The sequence below is a fragment of the Eretmochelys imbricata genome, chromosome 6 (assembly GCF_965152235.1).
Source record: "Eretmochelys imbricata isolate rEreImb1 chromosome 6, rEreImb1.hap1, whole genome shotgun sequence".
NCBI classification, from domain to species: Eukaryota; Metazoa; Chordata; order Testudines; family Cheloniidae; genus Eretmochelys; species Eretmochelys imbricata.
The window spans coordinates 105,311,427-105,339,213 of NC_135577.1; the positions used below are offsets into that span (position 1 = coordinate 105,311,427).

At 35.9% G+C, this 27,787-nt stretch overlaps 1 protein-coding gene across 9 annotated transcripts in view; it reads right to left on the reverse strand.

Annotated features, from left to right (window-relative positions):
* Positions 1–986: 986 nt before the first annotated feature.
* The window catches only part of DICER1 (dicer 1, ribonuclease III), a 103,057-nt gene continuing 76,256 nt past the window's right edge, over positions 987–27,787 (reverse strand). For 8 of the 9 annotated variants that reach the window (XM_077819323.1, XM_077819318.1, XM_077819322.1 and 5 more), the window contains 14 exons: positions 27,330–27,469; positions 23,066–23,245; positions 21,342–21,555; positions 20,756–20,909; positions 18,364–18,546; positions 17,928–18,033; positions 17,642–17,817; positions 16,561–17,344; positions 15,638–15,793; positions 11,055–11,937; positions 8,599–8,867; positions 5,670–5,832; positions 5,501–5,576; positions 987–5,181 (listed from right to left, as the gene is read on the reverse strand). In XM_077819323.1, the coding sequence (XP_077675449.1) occupies positions 5,016–5,181; positions 5,501–5,576; positions 5,670–5,832; positions 8,599–8,867; positions 11,055–11,937; positions 15,638–15,793; positions 16,561–17,344; positions 17,642–17,817; positions 17,928–18,033; positions 18,364–18,546; positions 20,756–20,909; positions 21,342–21,555; positions 23,066–23,245; positions 27,330–27,469 (3,650 nt within the window). In that variant the 3' untranslated portion in view covers positions 987–5,015. Of the gene's footprint in view, positions 5,182–5,500; positions 5,577–5,669; positions 5,833–8,598; positions 8,868–11,054; positions 11,938–15,637; positions 15,794–16,560; positions 17,345–17,641; positions 17,818–17,927; positions 18,034–18,363; positions 18,547–20,755; positions 20,910–21,341; positions 21,556–23,065; positions 23,246–27,329; positions 27,470–27,787 lie in introns of those variants that run through there. The other variant, XM_077819325.1, reaches the window with a different exon arrangement.

A 27,787-nucleotide genomic window follows, 5' to 3' on the forward strand; every position in this document is an offset into this window, starting at 1 on the left:
GTCAAACTGAAAAGTAAGAATTGTGAGCAATAATAGATTAATATTTCTTGAAAATCTCTAACAGTCTAATTAAACTAAAGAAAGACAACACAAAGTGAACAGACCATAACTTTATTGGAGATATACTCAGCTACAATTGTTACAAAAAACTATTAAAGGTAATTGTGATCCATAAGGTGCAGGCTGCAAATTTCTGCAGCATGATTACAGTATGAATGAATTACATTTTATGTCCCTTAAAGACAGCTGCAGCATGTGATGGTAAATATTTTATTGTTCATCAAATTTTATTTGTTATTCATTCTACTTGATTTTAACCATCTTTTATGTCAAACTATATACAATAAAAACACCTGCAATTCCCAGTTCTTGTTCACAAACATTTGTTGTTTTTCTACCTAACTTGCGGCTGCAGTGCATTTTGAGTACATCTACAAAGCAATTTAAGTAGTCTGTGGTTGCTATCAAATTAGAAGGGGGAAGAGATCTAAAGGATTTATTGGGTAAAGCGTATATATATTTATAAAGTTACTTTTGAAAGAAGTTAATTTTAACTGCTAGTGGAGTATACAACAATGACCTCTACTAATATTTGCCAACATAATTCTAATGGAGCTACAGTTGATATTTAGATTATATTTCAGGGTTGTAAATTATAGTTTTATGTTCTTAAACTTAATGTGTAAAATAAAGATCAATCCATTTTAACTTCTTGAAAATTAAAGTGATTGAAAAATACAAATGTGCCAATAATCAAGTACCACAGGTCAAAATCCTTCTCATTGGACTCACAATAGATCCACTGGTTTCAGAGTAACAGCCGTGTTAGTCTGTATTCGCAAAAAGAAAAGGAGTACTTGTGGCACCTTAGAGACGAACCAATTTATTTGAGCATAAGCTTTCGTGAGCGATGAAGTGAGATGTAGCTCACGAAAGCTTATGCTCAAATAAATTGGTTCGTCTCTAAGGTGCCACAAGTACTCCTTTTCTTTTTGCGAATACAGATTAACACGGCTGTTACTCAGAAAACTCAGAAAACAACAATTAATGGCATATCCTCAGCTGATGTAAACTGAAATTACTCTAAACCTCAATGGTGCCATGCCAATTTACGCCAATTAAGGATCTGTCCATGTGTCTACTAGACTTTGCATTATACTCTGAACTGGTACTCAGATTGGCTTGAATTCTTGTTAAATTCGGTACTCTGTGGTCACAGCACAGCTTCATGTAATGAGACTGAAAAATAGTAGGCCTTTTGATATCAATGTTACCAGCATTAAGCTGAACAAACACTTCAGAAGTCACTACAGATCCCTCCATATCCAGAAAAAGGGGAGATTTAGTTGATCAAATTGCTATGGGCTCTCTTCTTGTAAAAACTACACTATACACACAGCATGTTGGTTTGTTCAGAGATAAATACTGGAGTGTCAGAGGTCATTCTAATTTTAATTACTTCACATAACAGTAAAAATGATGTAATAAAAAACAATAGCTTTAAAATACAATCAAGATTTTCATAACATGTCTTTGTTGTATTTTCATACCCAGTAAAAATGCCACAGACATTAAAAATGACCTATATAAGTTGTACAAGTAAATGACACATTGCAGGCATTATAATTATCTTTTTCAAATTCAGTAAATCAAAACAGCAGCAAGGCCAAACCACATTTTTCCTCTCTGTTAAGCATATTTTTTCCCTTGAAATGAGGTAAAGCATGGTACCAAGTGCAATGCTTATTTGTGCTACATGAATAGAACAGCGCAAAAAAAAAGCAATAAAAATAAAAACGCAGCATAGTTAGGAGGACTGTTTAAAGTACAGTATAATAGAACTAAGAAGATCAAAAACAAGGTTCATGCCAACTAACCCCCACACTATTTCTTAGGAGTCTGTGTGGTTGCTTTTGAAGATGGGTTGCAACAGTCCACTTACACTTGTGCTTACACCATTGCCAAGTGATTTCTATCCCAACCTTCAAATTATCAGATTTAGGTCATTAATAGCATACACTATCCAATATCAGAATCATATCAACTGAAGAGTGAAACACATAGTTGTACAGCATGGAAACTAAGATGATTTTTCTATCCCAAAGGATATGAAACATTTCAGTGAGGTCACACTGGAAAAGAGTTACGGCATTTAAAAAACATCAGCAGCAGAAACTATAGTCAGCCACTGCACATTTCTTTCAGAGTAGCAGCCGTGTTAGTCTGTATTCGCAAAAAGAAAAGGAGTACTTGTGGCACCTTAGAGACTAACCAATTTATTTGAGCATAAGCTTTCGTGAGCTACAACATCCGATGAAGTGAGCTGTAGCTCACGAAAGCTTATGCTCAAATAAATTGGTTAGTCGCTAAGGTGCCACAAGTACTCCTTTTCTTTTTACACATTTCTTATTTCCAATTCATAGGCTTTATCTAGTAACAAGGGGATCATTGACCACTGCTGAAATACAGAGCATAATACCACATTCGGTTTGTTTGTTTTCTTTACATCAAACACGTGGTAGCAAAAGTTTGATTTTTCCATATCATTTTTTACTGCTAACAGATTTACCTCAAAACTGTAAGAAACGATGACCTTCAGATGTCCAAGAAAGAAACCTATTTCTTAAAGTGTTCGCAGATGACCCCACCATTTTTACTTTATACTATTCATTGTAATATAATTAACTTTTATTCTTTTTAAGCCTTAGGGATGGTATGACTTATCTTAAAAATTGACCCTTGGGCCAGGTGCCATGGAATTTTCACATTAGTGATAATGCACTTTCCGTTGGTGTGCTGTAAAATCCTGACTCCTGGCTGAAAGAAATGGTTATCAATAAATTTTTAATTGTGTGGCGGTTCATACCAATTTACTCATACAAAGTTTTTTTTTTTCTTTTGTATAAAACAAGTTTAATTTAAATATATTTTAAGACTTGCAGGTTTTAAACATCCCATGATACTCTTTTGCTCTCATAATGATTGAAGAACAAAAATAGTAATGTTATTTTGTTTTAAAAACATAGCACTTGTATTATTATACTATCGATACCAAGAATTTGTTTCCAGATTTTTGTAAGAATTATTATAATTTTAATATTAAAAAAACTTTAGATAGAAAATCTAATTACAAAATTCTGTATTTCAGAGAAGCTTAATGTCCATCCCCTGCACTAAGACTTTTGTTTTCTATTTTCTAGAAAGCTAGAGCTGACAGGGTTTGGTTTTTTGTTGTTGTTTGTTTAGTGAAAGTGTATGGAAGGGAGTGGGGTTTTCAAAGCAGGAAATACAGTATTTATTTGTAATTTTAACACATAAAACAGCACCAAGTTCAGACCAATGTGCTGGAAATCATTAAAACGCCTTGCTCAGCTTTCTCAAACTTCAAGCATAATTAACAGGGCAAAATTGCAGCAAATCTCTGCTGATATTGGTGGGAGTGCAAGACTGACCCACAGCTTTTAAAAAAAAGGTAAATTAAGAGGTATTATAGTTACAGTGCAAAAAATTAAAATTTCAAGCATAATATATAAACATAGCACCAAAACAAAAACAAAACAAAAAAAACAATGCATGCAAAAAAGAAAAGAACAGAACAGAACTGAGGTATTTAAGTGAAGAGTGCCTACAAAAATCTAATTAAAGAAACATATATGATTTAGGCAAAGCCTAAAAATGTATGATTTTTTTCCAATAAACAAACTACAATGAACTAGTTTCTCCAAATTAAGGACCTAAATCACAGATTATCAAAAGTACGGCAGTTTATCTCAAACATCAGCTTTCATGGCATTTAACAGCACAGCTTTGGTAAGTGAAATATGCATGCAACTCTGTGAAAAGCACAGTAAGAAATTTATGTGGAAATCTTTCTAAGTGTAAAGGTGCTCCATTTGTTAAATAAGTAACCAACTGATTATAAAATCTGCAGCATATTTTAGGTGTGATATGTCTAAGGTTATTTTGTTAGCGCAACAGCCTGAACTGTGCAATTCTTCATTACTATTTGTTTCCAAGTCTTGGAACTATCTAGTTTGCAGGTTTGTGTAAAATTGGAATTTTAGCCAAAGACCATTTTTTATTTGTAGTATTTAAAAAAAAAAAAAAAAAAAAAAAAATCTGTAGACGAACCACCTCCTCTGAATTGTTAAAAATAACCTCATTACACATATATGAATACAATTTCTATTATAACCCTAATAAGTTAAGTCACAGCTACACTAATGTGTTGTACTGTAAATAGAGTTGTATCATCATAAAATGCATAATAAAAATGAAGGGAATGTAAAACAAGTTTGTTCCAAAAAGATCAGAAATTAAAGATTATTAATGAGGGTTTATTTACTTTTAAGGCAAGAACCTTTTTATGCAAGACTATGTGGCATCAGGAAGTTGAAATTTATTTCTGCCAGTATGCCAGCCATTTCAAAGAAAAACCTGTCCCTAACAAATAAGTGCAATAATGACTGAGAATGCCATCTTGATGCAACGATGACATGGGAGGTGGGGATGGGGGTGGGTGAAGGGACAACAATACTGGCACACTTATTCTCTCTTATACCAAATCGTCCTCTACAGTTTATAAACTGCTTTATGACTGGCACTAGTGCACAGATTGAGGAGTTTCAAGATTACTATGTATAAATCAAACATCTGCATTAGGCATAAGATCCCTGTCCTTCTAACACTAAGCAAAGCTGTACTGACAATAAAAATAAACCAAAAAAACCTGACAACAATTCTTTGAACACTAACTAAATGTCATCATTAAAGCACTCTTGTGATTAAACAAAGCAGAAGTGAGGAAAGAAGACAAGATTGTGTTTGCGCAAAAACCTATACCTACAATTAGTTCCAAAATTTTATATGTTAAATGTTTTGTTAGCTATTCTGTTATCAAACAAACGTTAAATTCTGTCTTCAATTTGTTCCTCTCAACATTAACTTTAAAAAAAAAAAATGTGGGATTTTTAATTTTTTTTTAATTTTTTTTTTTTTTTTTTTTAAGAGGCGTCTCAGCTGTTTGGGACCTGAGGTTGGTTTGCTTTGAGGCTTCGTAGTGCTCTTCTTGCAGCTGCAGATTTGGCAATCCTATAGCTTCTGCCAACACCTTTAAACTTTCCTTTCCCTACAACTTCCACAGTTACTCTGACCTTTCCATCGTAAGTTCTTTCTGCAGGACTGCAAAAAACATACACACACATTACCACCAAGATAAGCAAAGGTGAAAAAAAGATTCTTCACATGGTCTTCCTATGGATAACATATATAATGTGTATAAAATATATAATTAAATAGGCTTTATTTTTATCTTTTACTTAGAAAGTTTTCTGAGGGAAAACGTCCTAAAAAAGCAATCAGTAAGTACAAAGACAATCTTTCTTGCTCAGTATAGGACAGATTAAACACAATCAATATCCATTAAAATTTCTCAATATTCTGTGAAGCATGGTTTAAAAAATATTTTACGGCAATGCTTACCAAGCAAATATACTCTTACCTAAACTTGGCTGTCTCTGGTTCCATCTCCAGCAGCTCCCGCACTGGGGAACGAGGCACGTTTGCAGAAAACTTTTCTATGGTGTTAAAAAAAAAAGTTAACTGATTTTTTCCCCCGTTACAAGACAATTAATGACTAAAACTTTCTTCTCTATGAAAGCTAACATTACCTATTAATGGCCTCATCATAGGATAGTACACATGCCAAACCATTTCCAAAGACATCCCACTATCCATATAAATGGCACCAGCCAATGACTCAAATATATCTCCCATGGCCTTTGGTACTTCAATATCTTCTTCCTTCTCTTCATCCTCTTCGGATCTTCTGAGCTGTTTGAAATTATAAGAGACCGTTGTTACACTGAACATTTTTTATTTAAAGAATAAATCTTCAGATATGGAAGTACTCTCTTATGCCCTGTCCTATGTGCCTTGTTTGAGTTTTTCAATGACACCTTTCCACAGCTAAATCATTGCTGTATTCCCAAATGAAACCAAGCAGCTGGATTTACTTTTTTCGAACGTGTGAGTGTAAAAAATAAAATAAAGCCACCGCATACACATACCATATATGCTTTTTGAATTCCAATTGTACTAATTCTGCAGAATTTCATCATGGGTCTGTTTTTCCCCAATAAGAAACAGACTTGTCTCTGTCAGTTAATGCTAGTAAACCATGCATAACCAAGAGAGTTCATATTTTAAACATCTTCTAGATGCAGGCTTTCAAAGCCTAAGTCTAATTTTTGGTTGCATAGACCACGTTTAAATGGTATGTTTCAGAGTAACAGCTGTGTTAGTCTGTAGTCGCAAAAAGAAAAGGAGTACTTGTGGCACCTTAGAGACTAACCAATTTATTTGAGCATAAGCTTTCGTGAGCTACAGCTCACTTCATCGGATGCAGTGAGCTGTAGCTCACGAAAGCTTATGCTCAAATAAATTGGTTAGTCTCTAAGGTGCCACAAGTACTCCTTTTGTTTAAATGGTATGTAACTCACATACACTCTTGCCATAGGTTCTTAGTTATGGAAGGCAGGTGAAGCATAAGTGTAACTGAAATGAGCCATTAACAACAACAACTCAGTAGTGTCAGACTGAATTTACACTATTTGTACTATTAGCTACTTGATGCCAGAGAGGCTGCTTTTAACATATATGCAGTGTTTTCTTCTATGGTTTACTATTGCTTTTATGCAGTGCTGTTATTTTTGCACTGTAAAAAGGTGTGCGTATTGTGTTATGTGTACATCTTGATTTTAATATAGTCCTTTATAATAATATTTTTTTCAATCATCTGCAGTTTTGTCCATATTTTGCCTTAGTGCAAATAACACAGGAAGCTGAATTGAAAAAAAAAACAAAAACGGTTTTTGACCATCACATCCCCAAATAAATGGAAATGAACATTTTCCTATCTTTTCTCTTCCCCTTCTGGCCGCCTCTTACTCATTTGGTTGTGGTTCAGGAATTTAAAATTCTAAGGCCAATACTCGGTCCACACTCTTAAAAGGTACAGTATTACTCCATATATTAGTCCCACCCAACATTTATTCCTAAAATAGGTCTAACAGGGAACTAGACTGAATGTGCAAACTCTCCAAACAGCAAACTTATTGTTAAACAAATATGAAACTGTATTTGCACAGTGTATTTCACACCAAATGTACCGCAAAACACTTTAGGAAGTCCTATTCCCCTTATAAATAATAAAAGTAAGGTACAAAGCAAGGGACAAAAGATATTTTAGGAGTGAGATTTGAAAAAATAAGAGCTGGTGACATGGAGAGATGCGTGGAAACTAGTCCAACTGGCAGGATCTGCTGAAGCAAAGGTTCTTGCATTAACTGTGATGAAATTAAAGGAAGAGACACAGTAACCCAGTGCCAGACTAGCACAGGGATCAGGTAGAGTAGTAGATAGAAACAAGAACTAAAGAACTTGAGGTATTTTATAACCTGCTGGTGTTTCTGAGGTACCACCTCAACCATATTAAATGATTGGGTCACTTTCACAAAGGCAAAAACCACTGTTGTAAAACTTTAAGGCTAGATTTTACACCACTTACTCACACTGGGTAAACCCACTGTAAAGAATACTATACAATATAGCAGTGGCAGAGTCTGATCCTTTGTGATTAAATCATTTGACACTTGTCCCCTCAGTTGTTTTCCCATCTTGCAATGAAAAATTTAAAGATTTTGGTTTGTAGTAAATGCAAGGGTGATAAAAATGTATATATACCTACATAGATTCAAGTCCTTTGTCTCCTTTAAACTGAGTAATGGAGTGAGCAAACTACTGAAGACATAGATGGCAAGTATTTATTCACAGATTTAATCAACACTATTCTTTGAAGGTAGGTTCTTGCTCTAAAAGCAATTAAATCACACTTTTTAAGACTTACTATAGAGGACACTTATCAGACAAAGATCAAACCAAAATGTTAAGGAAGACTGGATGGCTCGGGGGCTCGATAATAGAAAGAAGAGTCTCATCTTTCTGTTCTAGGTAATTGGTTTGAATCTGACCCAGATCACCAGAGACAGAAAGCCATTGCCACGATATGGTTGTTTAGTAGCTTATCTGAAATGATTTGGTTTTAGTTCCTTTCCCAGCAAATAAGTGTCCATCAACATGTAATGTACTTAGTTTTCTTGGCTAGTCCAAAGCCTGTGTTTACAAATTTTCAACCAAATTGCTCTTAAAACAGTTCACTTGAAAGATACTAACAGTGTTTCCCTGGCCAGGGCCTCTCAGTCAGTGATGAAGAACACTGTTGAAGTGGTGTGGGGAAAAATTATGGTGTAAGCATGAAAGTGTGATATCACCTACATTGGATATCATAGGAGATCCTGGGGTAAAATCTGGTATCAATCCAATTAAGAAGTTATTTTCTGAGCACCTTCATTTAGTAAAAACTGCTTAATGAATGCATGCAGTTATGCTAAGTAAGTTACTACATTATTGGCATCCATATGCTTCTTTGGCTGCTATACATTCAAAACTAACACATTATATAAATCTGTATTGTACTAAGAATTCTGATGACATGCTAAAATCAGACATTGAATGCAAATACTTTCAAATACTACTAACCTCAGAATCCATTCCTTGCATTTCATTCTTTTCCATCTGAAACTGTACAAAGTCATCAATAACATGGAACAGCTCAGGAGAGACAGCTTTGAAGTACTTGTGGTAGTCATACTTTACAGCTAATGATGCAAAGATGGTATTATTGACTAGAGCGGATCGTAGGTCAGTTAGAACTCCTGGAGAGTGCTGCCGTGGGTCTTCATAAAGGTGCTTGGTTATGAGGTAGTCCAAAATTGCATCTCCCAGGAATTCCAAGCGCTGGTAACAATCTTAAAGCATTGGAAATAAAAAAAATGTACAGCAATACAATTAAGTTTAGTTAACTAACACATTCTTGTCTGGCCTTTCTGGATAGAAGATTTGGCTTATTACTATGTAAATACCACAAGTTAAACAATGCTCAAAAAAAGATAAACATCTACCCATGTTTAAACATCGATCTCTTTTTACTGGATTTTGTTTTCAGTGTTATCTTAAAAGGCTGTTCTGCCTGTTTTAATGTATTCCAAAAATAAGAAAAAGCTTCACAAATTATATGTAATAATGAAGCTTCTTCTGAACCAAATACTCACTTACAGCATGGTGGCAAAAATATGGGCTTATAATGAAGGCTCAAATGCCTTAAATCAGACTGATTAAAAATAACACCAAGTAATAGTACAACTGTGTTCATCTGAATAGACAATGATAATCAAACTTTCAAAAATTCAATAAAGAAATCAATACACTAAAAAAAAAAGTGGGGCACTTTCGTATTTAATATTTCTGAGCTAACTTTTTATTCCTTTAGACTTTTTTCAGTTTAAATGTTCAATGGTGTTTCACTTGCAGATGTGCTGTTTTTAATTTTGAATTAGGGTTTTTGTTGTTAATGTATACATAAAACCCAGCACAAATCTAGAAAGGCATGAGAGATGGGTTAAGAAAAAACAAACAAACAGAAAGCTTAAAAATGACTAGAATGAAGCAAAAAGAAAAGGAGTGCTCCTTTTCTTTTTACGGATACAGACTGACACGGCTGCTACTCTGAAACCTAGAATGAAGCAGTTTTCAGTAGACATCATATGGATCCTGACACATTTTAACTTTTACTTTTCATGAAAACATTTAACACTAACATTAATAGTTTCCCAAAATATTCTTCCCTGTCAACTAAAGTAGGAGACTGGGAATATAAATTCCTAGATTCCATTCAAGTTTCTGCTACTGACTGTGTAACTTTGGTCAAGATATTATGCTTCAATTTTCTCATTTGTGTAATAGGAATAACTACCTACCACTTACCTCATATGAGTATTGCGAAGCTCAATGTTTGTAGACGAACAGCTCTTTCTCCAGATAAAGCACTTTACAATACTATGTTAATTTTTAATACTATGTATATTCTCGTTAGACCTCTATTGTAGCATATTAACATTTCAATAGGATTTGTGTTAAAAGCTCAGGGTTTTTTGAGAGGAGTTTCTCCTGGAAAATCATCACTCCCACTTTCCGAGGCCCCATGATGTTTGTTCAAGACATCACTAGATTGAAAGTGATCCTTTTCTAAGATCTAGATCCCATCAGGTACAACACCCCTCAGCCCCCAACTGACCTCAGCGTGAGCTGAGGACACTCAATACATGCACCCCACAGGACTGGGTTCTAAAGGTACTCCTGAGCATTTCCAAACTTGGCCACTCCAATGAACAGATTAATTCAGCCTACAGAGGAAATCTTGGCTCCAGTGAAGTCAAGGTGATGCTCTTGGGATGAAAATCAGTGAAATAGCTACCAATTTTTTTTGAAACACCGTTTTTTGAAAAAACATTTATTTTTGAAAACCATGGTGGCTAATTCTAGACAGGCACTGCAGTTTTGGAGGTTCTTTGCTAAGTCACCCTGATGAGCAGGATTAGTATTGAGCACATAACAGCTGATGAGAGAAGGGACAGAAGTAAAATATGAAAAAACTGCCGTCTAGAACAGGGATTGGCAACCTTTGGCCCGTGGCCGCCCTTCCTGCAGCCCCCATTGGCCTGGAGCGGTGAACCGCGGCCAGTGGGAGCTGCGATCGGCCAAACCTGCGGATGTAGCAGGTAAACAAACCAGCCTGGCCCACCAGGGCTTTCCCTGATGGGCTGCATGCCAAAAGCTGCCGATCCCTAGTCTAGAAAAAAACCCTGTGTTATGGTGCCCTATACCACGCACTTGGTCTAGGGAATTGAGAGTCACCCACGTGCCCTGGTAGTATTTTAGGGAGGGAGAGGTCACACACAGTTAACTGGAAGACCCCTTAAAAACAGCAGAAAGAAGATCCTTCTTGGTATTCATTTTTGTATTAAGAGATTATTATCATTTTGTATTTTGACATATAAAAAAAGTCAAGATCTGTGCACAAAAAATAACTGCACTGTACATCCTTTATTTATATCAATCGAATACTGAAATGAAGTAATTTATTTCAGGCAACTTACCAGTAATGGTATTGTAATGGTAGGAGGCATGAGTAAATGCCTGAAGAAGATAAGCCTTATTCTTAAAACTGTAGTTAATTTTCTTCTCAAAATTTTCAAAACCAGATATCAGGTGATTCAGGGTTTTTTCAGCATCTGGGTGATCAAACATACACCTTGGTGGAATCTTCAAACAGCCATACTCCATTTCTTTACACAGAGAACACTCTGAATTGGCTACAGAGGCAGAAGCACAGTTTGGTGAAAGATTTTTCTGTTGACTGTTAAAATTCTCCCTGCTAGAACACGAAGTGCTGTTCCACTCAGTTTTTTTCATTACTGGGAGCACCTTCAGCCCTAATGAACACAGGAAAAGCTGAGCAGCTCTTTCACCACAGCTGGTCAGATAGCAACCCAGCAAGGCTTCCACACAATCTGCAATGCTTTTGTCGGCAATACACTGCTCCGTATGCAAGTCATACGAGATTGACTGTTTCCCTGTGTCAACACCACAGTTTTCTTCTGACGGATTCCAGAAGCCTACTACAAAATCATCTTCTTCGACAGCCTTGCTAGGATCCAGATAGCACATAGCATCCCAAGAACTGTAGTCAAAATCATCAAAATCTGAAGAAAATTGAATGTTACCCAGGGATGATTTTTTGGGTGCTTTCCATTCATAGCTGGAATCAGTGGTTGAAAAGGGTGAGAGAGAAATTTTCTTCACAAAAGCCCCAGATCCCATTAACATATTATCAATGAATTTGATATGTTCCTGATCATATTCCAAAAAATCATCTTCAAGGTCAGCGTCTTCCTTGGGTAACCTCCACATTAGGTCTTCATCCTCCTCATCATCATAATCGTCATCAAGTTTACCATTAGCTAACAAGCTTTCTTTTGTCTGAAAGAAGAAATAAAATGAGGTATGGGGAAAAAAAAGGTATAATTACTTCTTACACAAGTTTCATAACTCTGCCAGCAAGAAATAATCGTTTTCAATTATAACCACTGTCAGCTAGCTTTAACGGTATGACCATTTGTTTTTTGTTAATTGATATCAATTAACTTGTTTAATCAGATGCAAAGAGCAATACCACTTAATATTCTCATTCTAAGACCAAAATAATTGCCTTGGTGTACAATGAAATTTTCTATAAGCAACCTTTATTGTTACAATATATATTAAATATAATTTCTTACAATGAACATCTAAGTTTCATGGGAATACAAAAAAAGCAGAGGATTTTTTTTTGTTTTTACTTGCGTCTAGTACACAAGTGGCTTAAAAAAAATAAAAACCATCCATAACCCACTTATGCTCATAGAAACAGGAGTGAGTGTGAGTGTGAGTGTGTGTGTGTGTGGGGAGAGGGCGTGGGGGGAACCAATTTTAAAATAGTGACATTAGATGCACCAAAATTTGTTTCTCTCTCTCTTGCTGCTAAGTAATGCTACTATATGCAATCAAGGAAGGTAATAATAAATAGCATTTCTACACAACATAAATTTTAACATAGGGTTTTTGCAAACCTTATTTGAGGTAAATCATAGGTATGATGCCCTGTATTTATGCTTTTGAGATATTCACATCAACATACATGAAAAAGGGTTTTAATATGTTGGCAGAAAAGACAAAAAAAACCAGGAGCTCTAATGCCAGTTTGGCAAAAGTTTGACATTTATGTGGGTGATGGCCTGGATAGATTGCATTGGGGATTCAGTAACTTGGTAAGAGATCTAACTTAAAAAAATAAATAAATAAAAAAAAAGCACAGGCCAATTTTTGATTCTGCAATATGAGCTGTATTTGAAAAAAGTCAGAAAAAAATTAAGACAATGTAAGTTCTAACACACAACCTTCCACACTCTGTTTTGCCAAAAAGATTTTTCCAATTTGTCATGCATTTTTGTAATGTTGCAAATATTTCATAAGATCAGGCCTAAGAATGGGGAAAATACAAACTTAGACAGCATGTTTCTTAAATATTGCATTTTTGGATAAAATATTAATGTGCACATTGAGTGAAACAATACCATAACTCAAAAACTACTCCAAAGGGGATACATTAAGAGACTTAATTCTCTTAAGAGGTATTCAGTTAAGCAAAATCTCCTGGGTTACATTTTAGTTTAATTAGAAGTGGATATAGTAGTTGTTGTATATTGTTGCTCGATTTTCTTTCTAATCTGTGCATTTGTCATTGAAAGGAGGAAAAATTAGTGATACATATGATTAATGAAAAATAACAGGTATTGAATTTGTATGGCTTGGAGTAAATCATCAAAAACAGGTATGTCAAAATGTTACCTAACTAAGGATTGCACTGGAAGCTTGTTAAGGCCCTGACCCAAGAAAGCACTTAAGCTCAGTGCAGTTGCTTGCGTGCTTGATCCTGCACCACTGAAGTCAACAGAAGTTTTGTCATTTCATGGGAGCAGGATCAGACCCAAAGCACTTTCCTGGATTGGGGCCTACAAGCGTAAGGACCATTCCACTTTGAATAAAATGGAATCGTTTATATGTGCCCTCATTTTTAAGTATGGATGTATGGCTTGCAGATACTATGGCCCTAGCATGCAGTGCTCCAAATGATCTGATCAGAAGGGAGTATGTAGTATTTTGGAAAATGAAGTATTAGGAGGGCGCATTTCCATATTAGAAAGGAAAATGAACTGTAAAAACTCCATACTCCATATCTGGCCTGAAAGCAGAATTTTGACTACTCCAGTTAAGAATGAGAGATGCCCAAACAGCAGTTTCAAAATAGACTTAAGTGATTATGAATGAGATCAATTTTAAATTTTCTCAAAAGGAAAAAAAAAAAAAAAAATTTGTATTTGTATTTCAAACCAAAGATCAAATATGCTTAAATGTTCCTTTTATGCTTTTTCAAATTTAGTTATTTAATCAGACAACTAAACTACTTGCATTTTTCTTATATGGTTCGGCCAGGCCAAGAATCCCAGCATTTGTCTACAATGTTTTACAACAGTAATTCAAAGTGTTATCAGAGCTCTAGTTAACCCTCTCCCCAGAAAGAATGGAATTTATTCCCTGACAGTGAAATGACTATTTTACCACTTGGCAGCAGTAAACATATCTTGTGAGATCACTCTCCAATATGAGTACTGGACTGAAATATATATATAAAATTTGTGACTGGCAAAGGCATAAGCAGTAAAATGGGTACGAAGAATCATTTTTTGCCCCCTTAGTAATTTATCAGTTGCAGCCTCAAATATGCAGTTTTATTTTTAGAATGGTATAATGATAAATCCTTTTGAAATGAAACTTTGGCAGAATACAGAACTACAATAATCAGGTTTGATTTTTCAATAAAGATTTAGTCATACAGTACATCTGTTTAACAGTCCTCTTGTGTGCCCTCTGGTGGTTCTATAGTCAGAGTATTGTATTGAGTCAAAACATAACATTCTGAGTATTTACAGATTAAGTCATTAATGCCATATAATTAGTGATTTTTTTTCTCTCTTTTTTTTTTTTAAAGCAAGAGTACCCATTTTTACCCTAACTTTTTGAGTTCATAGGGTGAAACATACAAGTATTACAATTCAATTACAAGATGAAATCTGCGAAGTTTTAAAATTGAGATTTGCCATTCTGAGCCTGCTGGTGGGCACAATCTCACGGAAAAGTGAAATCCATCACCTTGGCAGTATTGGGCCCTAACATTAGGGACCAAAGACCAGTTTACAGTCAGCTGTAATCCTGTTTAGGATCAGCAGATGAACTGCACAACATGAGTTTAGAACTGCACTGTATGAGAGACAAACAAAACATCTAAAAGTAGTCAAGATCTTTTTGTGTTCACTCTGGATAGGAGCTAAACAGATTCTTCAGCCCTCACCTATTTAGAGTTTAAATTTCAGAAAAGAAAAATGGTTCTGTTTGATTATTCCTTTTCTACTCTGGTCTCAATCTTCAACCATTAAAGATAAAATGCCATCTGGCAATGGTCAGTTACTATTGAGAAACTTCTCAAACCAGCCATCACCTCCACTCAATCACACAACTAACAAATACTAGTTGTACTAGGTAGCAGTTAGGGGGCACCTGGTAAAGCAGGACAAAAGCTAGCTCACAGAATCTGATGTTGTGCTGCCCATGTTGCCAAAGATGGGCTCATTTTTCAGCAAAATGATGTTTAGCCACCAATAGTGTGCAGAACAGAAATGTTAGTCAAAAACATCATTTATACATATATTTCACAGTTCGCACGAAGGGAGAAACACTTCAAACTAGGTGAGCTTCCACAAAAGAGTGCTGAGAATAATGGAAGGAAGCTTTATTTTAAAATATTTAAGCTCTTATACCATTAAGATATACACTCATTTCTGAACTATGGTCAGCAATCTGTTCCACAAATTGCCCTTCCTAAGTTCTCCATCAGCATCTCTTTCTCCCACATTTTTCATAAATTAGAGATATTTTAAAGAAAAGTAGGAAATGAAGATGTAGGAAGCTATATTTTGCTGAACCATGATAAAATGAAAGCTCGTTTTCTTGTCCCTCCACCTTGTGATATAATAATATATACAAAAAGTTATTTAAGTCTTAACATATTTCAATGACAGCTTACCATTTCATCTTTCTCCCATTTGTCTGCGTTACTCTTGTCTTGGTTTACTATGTAACCAGGAGGGAGCCAATTGACGGGTGGATCAAAAATAGATACCACCATACGACTAGGCAGCCCTTTCTTCTTCCCAAGACGATACAAGTTACAATTGCTGACCTTTAAGAAAAAAACACTATAAACATCTACGTATACATTCATACAAAAGTATATGAGAATACAAATATAAACAATTTTATGTGCCTAAACAATAAAATAAAATGATAGCATGTTTGTAAAACAGTCATGCATTTCTTATTTAAAATAAAACATGCATATGATAATTTATATACAGATATATTTTCCAGTTCTCAGAGGTTATTATGCAGACTTCCTAACACAGTAACTGTGACTGGCCAAATCCTGGCCTACAAACAGAAGTAACTTTTTAACATTTATGTCTATAGTTTCTTGAAAAGTTAAAGCCTTATTTATAAATAAAAGTATAACTTTCTGAATAATAGTAAAAATTTACACAATAAATATCCCATTATATAGTAGCATTCTTGATTGCCACTTTAACAAGATGTATCACAAGCCCCTTGTTTAAATTAAACCTTGGCATAAAAAAAAATTAACAGTTCTGAGGAGAAGTTTGTCCATAAATGTAGCTTTAATTATGATATAATTAATTTATTTTGATGGTATCTCAAATGAATTATTTTAGTCATTTTAAAGGAGAGAGGATTGTATTGTATAATTGTATTCCTAACATGCATGCTAGCAAATTTATAACACAGGTTGTAATTTTATTTTAGACATGAAAATATCTGGTAAATATAAATATGTATTAACATATTACTTATTCAGTGTTCAAATATTTTATCTATAAATCATATATTGTAGCCATTGTTTAACAGAATACTGATAGATCATTAGCTACTCACTTTTTTACTTCTCATATATGACAGGCGTCCCTCATGAGCATCTGGGTAAGTGCAAAACAAATATGTAGTGATGGCATGCTTTAAAAATGAATCACCAAGCATTTCGAGCCGCTCTAGATTAAATCCATCACTAGCATTTGAAAGCGTCAAAGCCTGAAGAATGAGACCAGGGTTTGGGCCAAGAGTTTTTGAGGAGTATCCACTAGAACAGTTCTTTTCAGAATCCATTCTGTCTTTTGAAAAATTAAGAGCTTCTGAAGTACTGGTGGTCACTGCCATTTTGGGGCTTCCATCTGAGGTAGATCTGTTAACATTTCCATCACGGTATTTATTACTCAGTAGAGTACATTCATTGCTGGGCTTGGGCTGGTTCTCACTGTTGTATAAATTCTGAATGGGATATGAGGTAGTTGGTTGTACAGGTATTTCCTGCCTGCAGTAATTCAGTTGATTTCCTTGGCAAAAGTCTCTGTTAACTAAATCACAATTGCCATTGGCAAGATTTTTATTATAAGAAACACCATTAATTGCTGCAAGTTCTACCGATACATCAGTTTGGAGTTTACTGGGTGACTCATTGAGCAATGTTATGTAGTTCACAGACATTTGGTCATGATTTTCTGCAGAGGAGGCTCTTGTAGCACCTTGATGTGCAGCATTTTCAGGGACTACAATTGTGCTGTGCTTACAGTAATTTTCATTCTCTGCTAAAGTGGAGCTAGGAATAGAGATGAAGGATTTGCTGTCAATGGACTTTTTCCACCCGAAGTCCAGGTTAGGATATCTGCAAAATAAATGTTGATTTTTTAATTTAAAAATATCTCAAAGTGAAGGCATAAGAGAACTCCATATGTATGTTCATTTTTACATATTAAGAAAGTAGGGCATTTTTTAAAACAAAGATCATTGTAGTATCCAACTCCACTATTTACAATCAAGTATTTTCTAGCTATATGCCCAACTGAAAAAATTATATGAACCATATAGAGCAGATCAATTTTGCACTGTTCCAGCATTTGCAAATGTTCACTTAGTTGTTCAAGAAGATTTAGAATACATATATGTGTGGCATAGTAAATACCTGAAGTCTGCAGGAAGTGATTTAACCCCTACACCAGCATCAGTGGCTGTTTGGGCTCTCAGTTCCTCAGCTGTCAACAGGCAGTGCAGACGATAAAGTATGCTAGGGAGACAAACTGCTTTTCTCCACAGCGATGCTGGAATAGGATGTATAGCACAGAGTTCCGGAACCAATATCTTTGAAGAAGGGAAAGAGTTTTACTTTTAAAAATAATCTCAAAAACTCTTAAGTGTGGTTAATGATTTAAGCTGAATTAAACAATTTAGAATGGAAAGCAGTTCATTACCTGCTTATTTTGCAGACTTTCCCACTTAGCTTTCCTCTTCTCAGCACTGCTTAGTGGAAGAGCTTTCCCCTTCTGATTCAAATGGCGAGGAGTCAAAAGATTAAGTCTAAAAATATATTGTGAAAATATTTCCTTTAATGTAAATATACAAAAAAATCTAATTAAACCATGCTGAACTAAGTTTTCAAATGATTTTGACCATCAACACTTTTAAACAAACCTGATTTTCAGAAAGCATTTGCCCTCTGAAAATCAGGCCCTTTAATGATGGCTCAAGTTGACTGCCCAAAAAATTACACCCAAAATTTTGAAAATAAGATTGCCAACTTTATTACACACAGTTTACAAAATGTTTCATTATACATGTTGCAAGACCATAAAATATAAAACCCAAAGAAGAATTAAACTAAGTTTATACTATTCAGAATCTCCTCACCTTGAAGATGTGTGGTCCACATCCAGCAGTGGCTGGTTGAGATTGGTCAGGTCAAGATTATACTTTGTTTTATAATATTCAGCAAAAGTTTCATATTCAGGGGAAGGAAATTTACTCAGTGGAGTAAGATCAGTGTATACATCAGCTACATAGAATCGATGAGGCTGATCAAAATTTCGATACCTAAATAAAATCAGATAGTTTGGAATGAAAAGCATTCTTTGAGCAAATTTTCTACCTAAGGCTCTGATTCTGCATTGGGATCAGATGCTAAGTTAAATAACTCAAGTATTTAGTTCTTTGTGCAGAAACTGAATAGATGTGACAAATCAAAGATTATGGTGATGAGTGCAGTATAAGAACTAATATACAACAGAGTAGAAAAAAATCAATTACCCTTTACAATTACTTTCTGTGAAGAAATAGGAACCCAGAACACCTAATTTTAATAAAATTAAGTATCAATTTTAAAAGGGTTATGTATAATGCAATAAATATAGACTTTAGACTATCTGCTTCAATCTGAGCACTTATTTTACAAATGATAAATATTTCTGTTAACCAATATAGAAATTTAGTCCCAACAGTTTTAAATTTTTCAGAAGCTCTTAAATATGTTTAAACTTTTCTATAAAAAGACATTGGTCCTATCACACAATTTTAGAATGCTTAAACAAACAGATTTTTTGTTGTTGTTATTTCAACAAGAATATGTTATTTCAAATAAATAAAAAAATCCCCAAGACAAACCAAACACACCACAAGGCAAATGCAAAATTAAAAAATCCCTTGAAGAAAGATGGGAGGATGTTTGTCCCATAGAGTAGGTGAATGTTCCACAGAAGCTGGAATGATACAAACTTATACCAATAGTACATTTGGCATTTGAGTCTGGTTCTCAACCCATTTATGGCCTCTTCCTTCTTAAAAAGTAGAAAAAGTTTCAAATATTCATTTTCTAGCACTGGAATACTCAAGACGTTTAGTCCTGCCCTTTAAAGCTAGTGTAAATGTGATGTTCACACACCATTTTGCACAAATTGTGATAGCTAGCAAGATATATTCTTAACTATGAGGAGATTTGCATATATTTTTTTTTTGGCACTTTGGTCTTAGTTTCTGATGTGTCTGTCATTTTCAATTCCTATCTAAATATTTACGCATCTGAGTAGACGTCTCTAAATGAGGTAAAATCTCTAATAATTTATTTAATCTTTTCAACCTCATTCTAAAGCGGCAAACAAGGCTGTTACTTTCCAGGACCAGCTGATTTTTTATTTTTTTCAAAATTCTGGAAAAAAGTGGATGCTTAAGTTAAAGCAGCCTTCAGAAAACTCATTTATCTTATCAGCCCTTGCATACTTATTATGTGTACTCTAATGATTCTGGGCATTGTACAAACACATAGTTAAGAGACAATCCCTTGCAGTCAAACAAACAGGGGTATAACAAGGGTGATAAACACATATTTCTATCACAGTTTTATGTAGACTGAATACATGCACTATTTTCAGGTTTTAAGAGGTTTTCTCTTTTAAGATACAAACAAATGAGACAGAATATTCAATTATGTCAGTAGTCCACGTTGTCCACCCCACCTTGCCTAGCTATTATTAGTTGGCAACAAATAATTCTCGCTAGGAGTGTAATTCAAGTCTCCCCCTCCTGAACTTCTAAGTCTCCAATTGTTACTACCACCAATGCAGTTCCACTGGGGGTAGCAACAGAGGGGGTGCTAGTGAAGACCATCCACTGTGTTTTATGGGCAAATCCCTAGCTGGAATCAAATGTCTTAGTTTCACTGAAGTCAATACAACTATGACATTTATGCCAGTTTAGGATCTACCCCCATGTCATTAAGCCATGCTTAGATGACACGGTGGTTAAAAAACTGGTGGCCACAGCTTGTCTCCGCTATCACTCCTATCATTGCTACTGCTGATGGAGCTGCACTGAGGGGGTCATTCTTTTCGGTCTTTGGGACTGCTCTGGCAAGACTTCAGTATCAAGGAGATGTAACTAGAGACAGGATCACCACCAGCCTCCCCAATTTAAAACAGTTCCAGCAAACTAGCTGCTGATAGAGTCACAGCTTTTGGCAGAATACTATGAAAGCTGTGTGGTGACTTGCACTGTTCCTTATGGGGATGTAACAGATTTTTTAGTGACAATACATTAAAACCCCAGTATTATATTTCTATATGAATCATACCACAAACTTGTCATCGACTCTATATTATTAAATAATGTAATTTATCATCAAATGTCATCAGGTTTATGGTGTATGCTAAATATGCTTTGATCCAATACATTAGTTACATAACTTATATGGCAAATACTTATACCGATACATTTTCTACACTCCGAATGTCACAGATGATACAATCCTCACCTTGGAATGATAACTGCATCCTGGTAATCTTCTAATTTGAAAATAAATGGAGTTTCTTTTGTGTACTTTGTACTGGGAATGCCTGTACGTGCTTCAGATTTTTCAATATCTTCCATAAACTTAAAGTCAATGTCCAAAGTGCTGGAGTCATCAACTTAAAAAGAAAAGACATATTTAATTTATTTTGTTGGGTTTCCCAAACTGGAAGCAGTATTATTTTTAACTTGTAAAGTCTTACTTTTCGGGTAGACTATTTGCTGTCAACACACTCTTTGCCTCCCCTCTTCCCTAAAATCTTGAGGTAAACCTTCCACTTATAACAGCACACCTAGATACTTTTAGATCCTTCCTTGTTCACATGAAAACATACTGCTAAGAGATGATTTGTACTCATTTCAAGCACACTTAGAATTGAAAAAGGTGAGGAATGGTAACAGAATCAAACCCGCATACTATTATATTTCTGCTGTTGTTACTATATTAAATATGAAATATGATAACTCTGAAGGATGACAAAATACTAAAGTAACTAGTTTGTTGTTATAAAGCAAACTAAAGGGAATATTTAAAGAAACTCAATCCTTACCAACATTAAGAGGTAGAACACAATAGGCTGAATCAGCTTCTGTAGGTCTGAACTCTAGTGCAGGTTTCTCAAGCCGAAGAATGTGTGAGAAAATGTACTGGTGAAGTCTTGTGATCAGCTCAAGCATTTGTAAAGACAACATAAAACCAGACTTCTTTAGCTCAATAGATATAGTAACCTCTCCAGAACGTGTGTACACAGGAAAGTGAGGAATCTAAGTACATAAAGAGAAACCAAAAGAGAACAAAAATTAGATACTGAAACATGTCTTAGAAAATACCATATATACTTCTTCCAGAATAGGATTGTCCCAATAGAACAGTGATTAATGTTTACTCAGGATTTAGCTATTAATGAACATTAATTTACACATACAGAAACACAAGTGGAAGCCATCATTTTGATACAGGGACAGTTTCACTGTTCAGAAAAGTTTACGTTCTCTCTAACCTAGAAAATGACCCTTTTTTAGAGAGCAGGGGCTACCTGATAAAGTTCCCTTTTAAAATTTTGGCTTCTCTCTAGAGTTTCTTAATTTCCCTGCATTTTCTTATCAATAAGAAGGGTAGTGCTATCCTCATGTCTTCACTGAGGATTTCATTCTCTCCTGTGAAGAGAGACTAGGTGAAGGACATTTTCTTCTGGATTTGATCCTTAACTATTTATTTCAGAATTGATCGGAATCTGAATCAGAAACAATGCAATCATCTCTTTTCTTGTGCTAATGAGAACTAGCATGAAAGATTTTACCCTTGTTTCTCAACTTGTCAGCAAGTTTTATAAGAGGCAGGCATGGAGAGCCATTGCCAGAAACGGGCTCAGTGGTGATGCTGTGCACGAACTGATGCACAAAGAGCAGACACTAGTGAAACTGGAGTTACGGTTTCCGAGAGTCGGACTGATAAGATTCTGTGCCCAGAAAGGCACAGAATTATAAATGAGTGGCCCAAAGGGTCTGACCGGCAGCGGGGGAGGAGTTTGCTGAGAAAGTGGGTGTGTAATGGGGCTTGCGACCCTATAAAACATAACATCCATTGGATGATTTGTGGGGAGGGAGACGTTATTACCTTTACCAATAGTCAGATGAAGACTTCTGGGAGCGAGGGAGTTGATGAATGTGGGACAGGTACCCCAGGAATACTAGGTGGACATTATAGTGAGGGAGTGGCAGAGCTCTAAAAGTGTCCATAACCCCTGCACTGTGATGTTACAGAGTCCTGCTGCTACAGAGATGCTGAAGGAGCTGCGGAGTGCTGGTGATATTGCTGAGTGCAGGGCCATGGTTGGAACTGCGTGGACAAACCCTCTGAGCAGGTAACAGAACATGATTTGTTCTGAGCACAACATAAGCACAGATCCCCTCTCAATGGATGGTTGGGAAAAAGCACAGAAAGAGGTGTATTTCCTCAGCCTGTGCTTAGCCTTGTCTCCCATTTTCAGCTCAGACGAGGCTAGTCAGAAATGTCCTACCTCAGAAGAAGAATTTGGTATTCTTAATCAGAGAATATAAAATGACAATGAGGAAAGTTTGATAGGAAGAAGTTAAACTGTGGAAATAACTGTACACAATACTTTATGATAATTGGAGATCCAGTTTTCAAGATTTCTCCAGGAAGGCAGAGTTGACATGTGGTCTGGTCTCTGGCCTGCCTCAGTGTTTTGAGTCATGAACAGTAGAAGAACTGTCAGGCACAGAAGGGGTAAGAGAAAGTCAGATTCATTACCTGAGGTATAGGTTTGGCTGTCAGTATTCCAAAGCATCTTGTTGTATCCTCAGGAGGATACAGCTTTCGCCTCCTAAAGTTGAGCTCGTCAGGCAAAGGGGTAGTTAACACCATTCCTATTACATACAGATAACAGGGATGATCAGGTTTGGGGTAACTATCTCTCAAACATTCTGGAATCTACAATCAAAGAGAGGAAAATACATTAATATGACTATTTCAACAAACTTCACTTACATTTTCATTCCTAGAACAAATATTTCATAAGATCTGTTGAGACTGGTATGAAACAAAATTATTATACTTTATTAAAACCTTTGGAAATATGTTTCTAAAAGGTAGAACAGGAAAATTCACCCAAACTAACCTGAATTCCCCCCCCCCTTTTTTTTTTTTTTTTTGAACAGCAAGACCCATTAATACTGGTCTTCAGCCTACTTGCAGGTTGGGGGCAAAACCAGACCTCAGTCATTAGTCAGCAGCAGAATGCCTCATGCCCAGAACTTCCTGCTAGCTGAGACAACTATTACTTTCCTAAATTAACAATTGTGTTAATTCTACATTGAAAAACAAAAGTCTCTCCTACTGCAGAGCACCAGAATAATCTTCCCTATGAATAAAATGAAAGCTTTGAATACCATTTTACATCTCTATCCATCTCTGGATAAGCCCTTGTGTCCAGACTCTATGGTCCTTATTTCTCAAATAAAGGCAGTTTTTATATAAAGGTTGGATAAGTCTTCCCATTCTTAATCTGCTAAGATTCAAAGACCCACTGCACTAGGATTTTCTCAGTAGTATGTCTCCAGAATGAGAAGCAAGTTCAATCTTTACTTTTGTACACCAAAAAATGAGGCAAACTATATCTACCCCCCATCTTTCCTTGGCTGTGGCATTAGGCCACAGAATTCTTCTGCCTAAAATGACACTGGCTGAAGTTTGGATGACCAATTTGTGGATTTCTGTGAATGTATGTATTTATGGTGATCAGGTGACTGACTTCCAGCTCTCCTTGTTGGAACCATATAACTTCTCTGCTCATGTGCTCATCGTTGCTCTTAAGAAATAGGATTTGATATTTGATAGAAGAGTAAGATCTACTATTTTGCAGGGGTGAAAAATACTCCATCTCGATTAATCAAAAAACTAGATGTTTTAGATATCCCCTGGCTTATACATAAAAAACCCTGAGTACTTCTTGTAAATCTGAAATGTGCTAAAGCTTCTTTTCCAGATGCAGAGTTGGGACAAAAACACGGGAAAAATTCTTGATTTCTATGAAAAAAACAGTTTTCTTTGTGCCAGTTTGAAAAATCATCTTCTCAGAATGACAGGTATTTTACTGAGCCTTTTGAGCACACTCCATATTGCAAAAGGTCACCTTACTGAGGTAACAGATATTGGGAAGGGCACTCTGATGGAAAGGAAATATGACAATACCTCTTCCAGTGGTTCAAACTGATGAACAGGTTCTTAGTGCTGTAGGAAATAGGTTTTCCCCATTTACACTGGACTGTTCAATCTACTGCTTCTGAAGAGGTCCTCTCTTTTGTTGTACTTCTGGGACTTAACATTTCATGTTATCTATATTCCTTTCTATAATATCTGACTAGGGTCAAGTTTTCCCTAGACTTTTCCGATGACTGTGACTACCTTATCCATTGATTTCCAAAAAGCTTCCCACTGGAGTGTGTGGGAATTGCCAGAAGCTGATTTACCTGACAAATATTCTCTACGATTGAGGATATGTATGCCTACGTGATACTATATTGTATCTCACTGCTCCGGATGAGAGCAAGAGAATATCCTTAGATATGACTGAAGGCTGCTGATAAAGAATTTTTCCAAAAAGATGACTCAAAACTTCTCTTGTGGAGTACACAGAGGTTGTGGATGTCCACAGTCACCTTGCAATTCCTTCTGATTAAGGAGTCCACTCTCCCATCCATGGTGTCTTTTTGGTGGAAGAATCTCCCTCAGCTGGGATCACCAAGTCCTTGATGGAGAAGAGTGAGATATGTGTGTGCACCAAGTCTATTTTTGGGACAGACACCAGGTTGGATCTGAGCTGGTGCAAATGGTAGAATCTTTGGGTTGCTTTTCCAGTCTCTTGGCTCTGTTTTTAATTGAAGTTGCCATGGCCCTCCTGAGCAGCTACAAAATTCACTGGTTGAAAGGATATACCCTGTACTACTAATTATCAATCCTCTGGAAGGAATTTCAGGGAATGGGGCTTTCTTCTGCTATCAGTGGCTGACAGGTCTGTTTCTACATCCATGAAAGCAGGTTGAAGACCCATCATAATGGATCTGTGGAACTTTCCATGATGAAGAATGCAGCTTATAACAAACCTGTTCTGTTAAAGTGAAAGTTCAACTCTGCACTAGTTATCCTATTATATATTATGTTAAATAAATCTAATAAAAGAATATTCCTGTAAAGTGATAAACATGTTTATGAAATAACATGACTTATACCAACACTGTACCTTAATAAATCTCTATTTGAAAAAAGTGATCTTTACCAACCTACTGTTCAAACCGAAAGAATTTGATGTTCCATGCTCAAATGGTAAACCTTTAAATCAAAATTAAATATCTGAAATTAATAAAAAAGCAGCGAGTTCTGCCTCTGGAAATGTCCAAAAGTCAAAATTACTAACACCACAACAACAGTCTTTGAGTCACATGACTTCATTTCACAGACTTTAGAAAAAGAAATTCTTTACTTTCTATACTTTGACATATTGAACTGGATGCTGAAGTTTTGTTTTGTTTTTTTTACACAAACTTCTTCTGACACTTCGTTAGTTTCTTTGGGACAAGTTTTTCACTCAATTACATTAGTGAAACTTCACTGACTTCAACAGAATTGCACTGGTATAACAGAGAATTTGGTCCATGATTTTCAAGACTCCATCAGGGACAGAGAGCTATCTTTGTGATGTACAGAAGAAAAACTGTCTGGATATTACAACTAGACAATTTTTTTTCAAAAGAAAAAAAACAGGGAAAAGACTTCATCCAATATGTCACAATTTCTTTTTGTTTCTTTCAACCAGCTTTGAAAGCTATAATATAATAGTAATTATACATGGGATAAAATGCAACTAGCTAATTAAAAAAAAAAAAAAAAAAAAAGTGCTAGCTAGCATGCAAAACATTTTTCATTCCTCTGAACAGATTCACCTTGACAGCTAGTACCTACCCTCTTTTCTCTAAAAGGGAGACAAACATGCAGCTAGAAGCCTGTACTATATATTTTGTAATGTAAAGACCATCCTGCTAAAAAGTTTGAAACACACCTTGCCATAAATATAAAGGGAAGGGTAAACACCTTTAAAATCCCTCCTGGCCAGAGGAAAAACCCTTTCACCTGTAAAGGGTTAAAAAGCTAGGATATCTTCGCTGGCACCTGACCAAATGACCAATGAGGAGACAAGATACTTTCAAAGCTGGGGGGGGGGGGAGAGGGGGGAGATAAACAAAGGCTCTCTCTGTCTGTGTGATGCTTTTGCTGGGAACAGAACAGGAATGGAGTCTTAGAACTTAGTAAGTAATCTAGCTAGATATGCGTTAGATTCTGTTTTGTTTAAATGGCTGATAAAATAAGTTGTGATGAATGGAATGTATGTTCAGGTTTTTGAGTCTTTTTGTAACTTAAGGTTTTGCCTAGAGGGATTCTCTATGTTTTGAATCTGATTACCCTGTAAGGTATTTACCATCCTGATTTTACAGAGGTGATTCTTTTACTTTTTTTCTAAGAATTAAAATTTTTCTTTTAAAGAACCTGATTGCTTTTTCCTTGTTCTTAAGATCCAAGGGTTTGAGTCTGTGTTCACCTATGCAAATTGGTGAGGATTTTTATCAAGCCTTCCCCAGGAAAGGGGGTGTAGGATTTGGGGAGGATTTTGAGGAGAAAGACATTTCCAAGCGGGCTCTTTCCCTGTTATATATCTGTTAGACGCTTGGTGGTGGCAGCAATAAAGTCCAAGGACAAAAGGCAAAATAGTTTGTACCTTGGGGAAGTTTTAACCTAAGCTGGTAAAAATAAGCTTAGGGGGTTTTCATGCAGGTCCCCACATCTGTACCCTAGAGTTCAGAGTGGGGAAGGAACCTGGACACACCTTAAAATATAACCTTCATTTGAAAAACACCCCATTGTCAGACAAGTTAGAGACTTAAACTTAGAAAGCTTGTCTTATTTCCAGACTATAACAGAATATATTAAATCTTAGATGTGGACAGCAATGAATGATACTAACAGCTTTAGGGTAGCACTGCCTTCGTTTTGTAGATCCTGGTCTTCCTGGAACATTGGTTTCTTCTTCATCATGTAAATCAAGCTCCTCCTCATACTTAACCGTTTCTTTTCCAACTGGCATCAAGTGGTCATCCAGTTCACCTAATTTTATTAATGAGTACAGGTGAGTAGTAGTATTAATAATCACATTTCAATTCTTCAGATATTATGGATTAGCTGTGTTCATTCAATGGAATAACTACCATATAACCTGCAAGATGAATTTGAGGGTATGTCTACACTGCAATTAAAAATCTGCAGCTGGCCCATGCCGGCTCAGGGCTTGGGCTAAGGGCCGTTTAACTGGTGTAGACGTTAGGGTTCGGACTAGAGCCCAGGCTGTAATACCCAGTGAGGTAGGAGGGTCCCAGAGCTCAGGCTGCAGCTCAAGCCTGAACATCTGCACTGCCATTAAACAGC